General features: G+C 32.2%; 1 protein-coding gene across 3 annotated transcripts; it reads left to right on the top strand.

Annotated features, from left to right (window-relative positions):
* The first annotated feature begins 997 nt into the window (after positions 1-997).
* LOC111295024 (uncharacterized) lies at positions 998-7,546 on the top strand. Of its 3 annotated transcripts, none has more exons than XM_022888367.2 (6): positions 998-1,116; positions 1,354-1,458; positions 4,813-6,225; positions 6,299-6,367; positions 6,519-6,717; positions 6,808-7,546. In XM_022888367.2, the coding sequence occupies exons 2-6, from the start codon at positions 1,456-1,458 to the stop codon at positions 6,876-6,878; spliced, it is 1,755 nt and encodes a 584-aa protein (XP_022744102.1). In that variant the 5' UTR covers positions 998-1,116; positions 1,354-1,455; the 3' UTR covers positions 6,879-7,546. The 3 variants fall into 3 exon arrangements, 2 of the variants coding, with proteins under 2 accessions (XP_022744102.1, XP_089599751.1); XR_016327625.1 differs by having other exon boundaries at positions 1,000-1,116; positions 6,279-6,367; positions 6,808-7,173; XM_089743625.1 differs by lacking the exon at positions 1,354-1,458 and having other exon boundaries at positions 1,000-1,116.
* The last annotated feature ends 1,522 nt before the right edge of the window (positions 7,547-9,068 follow it).

Below are 9,068 nucleotides of genomic sequence, written 5' to 3'. Positions count from 1 at the left end.
GATCCCGATGGGAATGGTTTATCCTCAAATGATTTAGTTAAACCATCTAATGATATTCAAATAAAAATATTCTAAATTTCGAGTGATATAAGCTAGAGAAAGATTAATAAAATAAGTTTTATAGAAAATTTTCTTGAGCTATTAAAATATGATAATTCATGAATATATGTCGTATAAAATATTAATTTATATATTTGTGTCTTATTTTAAATTAATTTAACAAATGGTTTTTATGTTTTAAATCATTCACAATTTCATATTTATTTCATGTATTGTTTTTGTTAACATATTTGCTTATGAATTAATAAATTTATAACTTTATAAATTATTTTTAATAATATTTCTTTCATATACATATATATACATTTGAAAAAAAATTCTAATATAATATTATTTGATTTTTTCAAAATTAAACGTTAAGATGATGAAAGATAAAAAAGTAGATGGATGAAAAAAAATATATATATAGATGAAGAGGCCAGGAGGCGGGCAAAACCCGGTATGAATTCTAGTGAATTTGCTACTTGCCCACCCACAGAGTCTACCAACTCTTGTCTTCCCCATGGCTTTCTAAAAAAAATAAATAAATAAAAGGAATTCGACGCATCAACAAAAATTAAGAAATTGGATGACATGAAATGAAATTGGTACACGTGTACATATCCACACCATCTTTCCCTATTCTCACACCACAGATAATTTCCCCCTCCAAAAACAGCACCACATGCAGACCTATCAAAAGCTGCCACGTGAAAAATTGTCTTTGTATAGAATTAGCCTTTTCAGAACTTCAATAGGTTTCCATACAAAGCCAACTTAACTTTGGTAACCAAATTTAACGGTCAAGATACACCTCATTCTCAAATGGGACCCTCTATCACTATTAGCGCCACGTGTACGCTATGGATTAAGAAGTCCAAAAATGGAAAATACTACGACTGTGCAGCTTACACATTTTCTCCTTCCTATTTAAAGGTTCGAAAGCTGAGTTGCTTTTCTAGTGTATCTAGTACAACTACTTTCACTTCAAAGAATTAAAGAAAAAAATTTTTTTTTGGTTGAATTTCGCGGGCGAGTGCTAGCCGGGAAGTCTAACGGGCCATCATTCCGGAAAAGGTATTAACTTTATACCTCTCATTTATTTTACTTTCTAGGGTTTTTGTTGGCACCATTGCTTGGAAAAGCCTGTTTAAATTCTCCCATGTAAAATACAGAGAAAAACGAAGAAAATCTGCTGAAGTTTTTTTTTTTTAAATAAAAAATGTTTAATTTTTCGATAAATGCATGTAAAATTTGTGATTAAAATTCGATTTATTTGATTAATTGGTTAATTTGTCCTTTGATCTTCTTAAGGGGTTTTGGAGGGTGAAAAAGCTTGTTTTTTGATTGAGTGAAGGCGAGTTTAATCGCAAGTGAGTGACTCACTGGCTCATTAAGTTGAAAGGTTGGCGAGATATGGTATGATCGCAACACATACTGAAGCTCTTTTCATTGCATGCAAATGTTTTGTTTAAGTTTTGGCTCTTTCTTGTTAATGATTTTGAATTTCTTTTTCCTCTTTTTTTTTTTTTTTTTGGTCATTTGTTATGAGTGTTTGTTTGAATATTTCATTGTTTGTTTGGTGTACTTGGATCGGTACTGATTGTTTGATTTTATTTTTGTTTGAATCAATTAAAGTGTTTATATGGAATATTTATAATTTTGCCTCACTAGGTCGAATATTGTTAGTTAAATGGTATTTTTGGATTTACAGTTAAAGGTTTGGTATGAAATATTTAAATGTATAAATAAATGTAATCAATACGATTATGTGCTTTAGATATACATATATGGTGATTTATGTCAGGTTCCATTATATTGGAGCTTTGAGGAATTTAAATGTTTTAATAACAATAATCATGATGATCTCTTGCCTTAGATATACAATTATGGTGATTTATATTTGGTTCCATTGTGTTGGAACTTTGAAGAATTTGAATGTATGAGTAATATTTATCATGATTATCACATGCCTTAGGTATGATGTTATGATGATTAATGTTAGATTCCATTATTTCGGAGCTATAAGGAATTTAAATGCCTTGAGGAAGGTATTCGGTGCTGATAACATGTCTTAGAGATGCAGATATGATGATTAATGTAAGGTTCTGTTACTTAGTAGCTTTGAGGAATTCAAATGTCCTAATAAACATAGCCATACTAATATTGCTGATTTATGTTAGTTTCCTAAGCTTAAAAGTGTAAATTAAAGTAATCATGATGATTATGTGCCTTAGATATGAAGATGAGGTGAATTATGTGAGGTTCCATTATGTCGGAATTAAGGAATTTAAAGTTCTTAATAAAAGTAATTGCAATGACTACATGACTTGGATATACAAATATGGTGATTTATGCTAAGTTCATTGATGTCAGAAGTTCAAGGAATTTAAATATCTTAATGAAAGTAAACGACTAAACAAGATGATCATGTGCCTTAGATATATGTATTTGGTGATTTTATGTTAGGTTTCATCATGTTGAAACATGAGAAATTTGAATTCTTAATGAAAGCAGTGCTGATGGTTACAGGCCTTGGATATGTAGACATGGTGATATATATTAGGTTAAACAATTTTGGAACTTTTTGACTAGCAATTTTAGACACGTGATTGATATGCTGATCGAAACTGCTTTTATTTACCAGCTGTTGGTTTTTTTCTGTATATTTCCCTTTTGATATGCATTAAATAATGGTGTGAGAGTCAATTGGCCGTTTAAGGTGGGTAATATCATTCTAAAACAGAAAAGACACATTTCCTTTTGAGAATTTTTCATGTAAAAGATTTTTGTGGTTACCATAGACTTTAACATTATCTAATTCATATTGATGAGAACAAGATCTAATTTATAATGATTTAAAGCAAAAAAAGTACTCTAATAAACAAAGAAAGGAGATCCTTCTAAATGATTAATTCCTTTGTTATGTCAACTGAATTTTTTAGCTCACTCGTTCTTCAAATTTTGAGGTGGAAAGAACTTGGATTTTCTTTTGACTCCATGGAAACCATACATTAACTAACAATAATGCATGGACCCTAGTATGGTTTTCCTAAATGGGTATTTCTAAATGGTTTACTTGCCTTTTGCTTAAAGTTTTGGACTTGTAAACTTGGCCTAAAAGAGTTTAAAAGTAGGGTACAGATCCATACATCTCATTAAAATGTCAGGAAAATGTATAAATAAAAATTTTTTCTTCCTTGACCAAACAACAAAAATGATCTTTTTCTTTTACCATTTTATTGATCATCAGAAAAATGTATAGATACAATAACTTATATAAACACATCGACATTTTGTAGGTTTGCACATGCTTTTCAAAACTTCAGATGGTTCTCATTTCAATTCTATGATGTGGTATATATATTCATAATCTGTAGAAGTAAAACCATTATGGTATTAACACGTATCATTCTTTTGGTAAATACTTTTCATTATTTCGTCTTCATCAATATGCACAAGCTTCTAGCCATGAAAGAACAAAAATTTGTTTGGTTGATAACTCCAAGCTGCTTCTATTTGGGCTACTAGTCTGATACGGATTATTCTTGAACTTTCCTTGTATCCCTTTACTGCCTTATTTAGATTACATGTTAAGATAAAAAGAAAAAGCAAAAAGAAGTAACTATTTGAATGTTGCAGGATTATGTAATGAGTTTCTATCTTGTAAGGTAGTTTATTTGTACTATTTAGTTTTCCATTACTACAGAATTTTTATTAGTATTATTTTATCCTACTCATTTGGATGTCATACACATGATCCAAATACTCTGATGAAAACTTGATCCTGCAAGAACCTATATGAATCTAAAGTTGTCTTTATATCAATAAATTTACCAATGGAATTAATGTATAGTTAGCCTCTTTATATTTATCTTAAGAGAATTTTGGTTAGGCTTGTTGCAACTTTAATGCCGTAAAAATTTAATTTTTGGTCCAGATTGTGTTGACACTTACTCTAAATGTATCTCGTGGTCTGATTATTATCAGCTTTTAAAAAATTGCTCATATCAGGCAACATTTGGTCCATATAGCGAGAAATAAAAGGGAAGTTTTAGAACCTTAAGAAGTTGAATAGGCTGTAGCTGTGAAAGGCAAGTTCATTGGCTGCTTCGTGCAAAAAATTTCTCCCTTCATTTTCATGCATGTATCATTTATGTAACTCTTTGAAGATTTTAAATGCCATGATATGTCTCTAGATTTCTAGAAACATCCCTGATAAGCTAATTTGTTTATAATTAATCTCATTATAAGCAGTCCTGGACAATGAGCTATCTAAGTGAGTAATATTGTTAACATCTAAGAGTGGGAATGTTTCCAAGGGTTTCTTTTCTGAGTTTCATTAGGATCTGAAAGAAACTGGAAAATTTATTATTCCTGCTTAGACTAGCACATTGATTGGAATTCAATTTGGTTCATGTAAGTATAAAAATGAAAATTTTGGTTTTAACCTTGAGTATTTGTTTTCTTGGAATTCCTATGTTTATTTAGCAGCTAATTCATACGACTGATTTTAAAAACCCTCAGATGAATCTATCATTTATCCAGTTTTCCAGAGATATATTGTATCTCTTACTGATCTTAGCATGCAAAATTCTGTGCTTGATATACATCCTATCTTTATTTTTCTCTTAATTTTCTGATGACATGATTTCTTTGGGTTTGATTTTTGTGATGTGATAGGGTTCTTATTTCTCACTCTTCAGTTACTCTTGTTGTCATACGATAACAAATGTTCCCACTTTGATTCTTTGTATTATTGATTTTGGGCAGTCTTTCCAGCAAAAAAGTATCTGGACGCCAAGAGATGGTGCGTTTCTAACTAATGGAGAGATGGGTTACAATAATTCTTCAAGATCTGAACCAAAGCGTGGTCATCAGTGGTTCATGGATGCTGCTGCACCAGAATTTTTCAGCAACAAGAAGCAAGCAATAGAATCAGTTAACAGCCGACCGGTTTCAGGAATTGCAGACATCAATGTTTCTCCTTGGCACACTGCTTCCAGTTTTCAGTCAGTTTCTGGCCAATTCAGTGACTGTCTATTTCGATCTGAGCCCATGCGAACTGTCAACTTGGTTGATAGGAATATTTCTTCCGTTGACAGTGGAAATATGAATATGGGAAGAAAGGATTTTGAGGATCAATATGGTAATAGTTCATCTGCGGGTTTGTCTAAGTCTCATGCCATTGAAGATCCCTCTTCTAGTCTTAGTTTTGGTGGAATAAGGAAAGTTAAAGTCAATCAAGTTAAGGATTCCAACAATGGCATGCCAGTGTCAATAGGACACCCACATAGTAGAGGAATTATTAGCACAGTTTCAATGTCTACTGTTTACAGTAAAAGTGGTAACAATGCTATATCGCTGGGCCCAACATATGGTAGTGGGAATGAGAATACCATCTCAATGGGCCCCACATTTACAAAGGCAGATGGCAATTTTATTTCAATGAGGCACACCTTTAACAAGAGAGATGGCGACTTCATATCAGTGGGGCACAATTACAGCAAAGGAAATGAGAGTATCTTGTCAATGGGTCAGCCCTTTGACAAGGAGGATGGCAATTTTATTTCAACCGGTCAGTCATATGAGAAGGGAGATGCCAATTTAATTTCATTGAGCCCTTCCTATGGTAAGGGGCAGGAAAATTTCATTTCAATGGCCTCTGCATATGGTAAACCAAATGAGAATCTTATTTCAATGGCGCCCTCTTTTGATATGGAAGATGATAATGTCATGCCAATGGAACCATCCTATCATAAGGCAGATTATAACATCACAGCAATGGCTCCTACACAAGACAAACGAGAGTCCTGTGTCTTATATATGCATCAAAACTACAACAAGGGTGAGAACAATACCATATCTTTTGGGGTCTTCCATGATGAATCTGAGACAAATCCCTCTGGCAGTATTATTAGTGGCTATGACTTATTGATGAATAATCAGAATTCAGAACAAGCTCCAGAAGTGCCTAGCCAGCAACAGTTAGTTGAGTCAAATCCAGATTCAAATGTAAATAGTTCACCTAAAAGTAATTCTAGAATTGATACCAGTCGAAAGCATAAAGAACCAAAGGCAGCTAATAAGGTTTCTCCCAACAATTTCCCTTCCAATGTCAAAAGTTTGTTATCAACTGGTATGCTTGATGGGGTTGCTGTGAAGTATGTTTCCTGGTCGCGGGAGGTGAGTTATTACCTATGCTTAACTTTTCACCAATGAAATTTCACTTATCGAAGGTTAACCTTTTTCTTGGCAGAAAAACCTTAAAGGATATATACAAGGGACTGGGTATATGTGTGGCTGCAAGGAGTGCAAGTTTGAAAAAGTAAGCAACTCAAATAGTAACAGTGCTTTTGAGCCTCCTTGTGAGATTTCAACCTCTCCCTTCTTCTTTTCCCAGCTACAGAGTAATGAGAAGAGAACAAGATTATTAAATCTGAGTGTCATTGCCTTATTGTACAAAATTTATTATGCAGGCTTTGAATGCATATGAGTTTGAGCGCCATGCTAATTGCAAGACCAAGCACCCCAACAATCACATTTACTTTGAGAATGGAAAGACCATCTATGCAGTTGTTCAAGAGCTCAAGAACACTCCACAGGAGATGCTTTTTGATGTAATTCAAAATGTGACAGGGTCTCAAATCAATCAAAAGAACTTTCACATCTGGAAAGGTAATGAGGTTGTTTTAGTTGACTGACCCGATGCTTACCTGAAAGGTCCATTTTGTAAATTCTCTCACTCAAATTCTTTCCTTTTCTTAGCATCATATCAAGCTGCCGGCCGTGAACTTCGGCGTATCTATGGAAAGGATGATGTTGTTGTGTCATCTTGATATGGAGACTATGCCTTTCAAAGCTTGTGAGCTGATGGATGCTAATAGATATCTTGGCTTTCCAAATTTTCTAAATGAGACCTTTATATTTTGATTATCATAATTGTTGTGAGAAGTAGAATTTAACTGTTCTGAGTGTATAGGATTGAAATATAGAGTCGCTGCATCTGTGTCAGTCATGGTGGGAAGGCATTTCCCATTCGACTTTGAATGCCTTGGTAACTCTTATCGGTCTTTTTATTCTATTCTCTACCCATAGATCATTTGGAATAGGGAAGAACCATAATGGGATTCTTTATGGAAACTAGTGCACCCAGATGATGCACCTGAGATCAAATATGCCCTCAACTGGAGTAGCCATTGTGCCCTGTATAAAACTTGGCATAATGTGCTAAGGTCTAATGGTAAGTGGCCTTGGTTGAATGGTGATAAATCATATGGGGCTAATAGAATCTTTCTGATGATACTTACAAGCCCTTTTGAGTTGTCCCAATCTTTGCTTTTATGTGTTCATCTCCTAGTATGTTTTGAGTCAGGTGATTCTGCCCCCAAGACCACCTGAACCAATCTTTGAGCTACCTAGTTTTAGTGGCATCTTGAAGTGGCTGCGTACGACTCATTCTCTACTTATTTGTGAGTGGTATAAGAAACCAGATTAATGTCATCTTTTAATCGATGACTGAATCCCACCCACTTCGGGTAGGTCTCCCTATTTACTTATTACGACTTCAGTTTTATTCACGTCCATTATAGGTTTATATTTTTGAAACAATTGGACTTATGATTTGCCCTATCAATGGGCCAGATGTGCAGCCTGGCCTGTGAACTTGATCCAATTTAATCAGATTTCTTTTATTAAAGAGTGTTGCTACTTGAAAAACTTCTTCTCAATATATTCTAAAAATTTAATTCTTAATGAAATTACTTAAATATTCATTAGTGAATTACTTTTTAATCTTTCACACTCCATTTCAAAAATATATTTTCGTAAGCTCTTAAAGGTTTTCAAAAATCTTGGACTTTAAAAAATCTTTATAAGTGTTTGAACATTTATTTAAAAAAATCTTTAAAAACTTTCAAATATTCATTTTTAAGAATTTCAAATTGTATTCAAATATTTCAACATGAAATCTTATAAAATTAAACATGAAATCAAATAACAAAATAGAAAGGACAAACTATTTATCTTTTTTTTTATTTCTTTTAACTTCAAATGGGTAAAATTTTTTTGAATGTGGCTGGATTGGGACATAAAACTTTTTAGGTTTTTGGTTAGAAAGAGAGAAGAGTTGGGGTGTGAGGAGAGGAGGTGTTTGGGTTTTTGGCAAAATTATGTTTTGGATTTAGTATGTGTTGAGTAAAAAATTGGATATTAATAATAATGAGGTATGAAGAAAGGAAGTTGGGTATAAAGAACATAATTTTTTTATTAAATAAGCCAATCAAAATTGTTCGGGCTTGGACAGATTTGATATTTAAAAATGTTAATCCAACTTGGAATTTGGTCTTGTAGGCACCTTATAATTAGGCAAATGTAATAGAAAGTATCCTACAATAATTCTTTGAAGAGTTTTCTTTCCTTTTTAAGGGTAAATCACCTTAACAATATCTTTGTTTAATGCAAATGGGTTTCGTGAACTGAAAAGGCATTCCTTAATGGTTAAAAAAAAAAGAAAAACATACATTGAACATCAAAACTTATGAAATTTACTAAAAGTGTTAGATATCATGATTTGGTTGTGAATTAGAAAAAGATGGAATTAATGCTTGATGGTGATTTGTAGGTGAAGTCAATGTAATCCATTTGTTTTGATAAATGGATAGCTAGGTTTTTCTCCACAGTTTGATGTTATTTGTAGACATCCAATTGGGTCCAGGTTCAGATCAATTGGGCCTGGTCCAAATGAGTAAGTCCAATTTAATTTTATTTTGTATTTTTTTTCTTTTCTTTTTTTTTTGTATTGTATTATTTATTATTATTATTATGTATTAATATATGTATATATATATTTATTTATTTTTTGTTAATATTTATGTATTATTACTAATATGTATATATATATTTTATCTTTTTTATTTTATTCATTTTTGTATTTTTACTTATCTAATTATATATCTGATATATTTTTTTTATTATTATTTTATTTATCCTATAATATCTGTTGATTTATCTTCTCTAATTATCTAGTT

Source organism: Durio zibethinus, chromosome 14 (genome assembly GCF_047325235.1).
Source record: "Durio zibethinus cultivar Kanyao isolate XHJ-2024 chromosome 14, ASM4732523v1, whole genome shotgun sequence".
Taxonomy (NCBI): domain Eukaryota; kingdom Viridiplantae; phylum Streptophyta; class Magnoliopsida; order Malvales; family Malvaceae; genus Durio; species Durio zibethinus.
The sequence above is the reverse complement of the archived record's forward strand: the minus strand, read 5'-3'. Positions and strand labels throughout refer to the sequence as shown.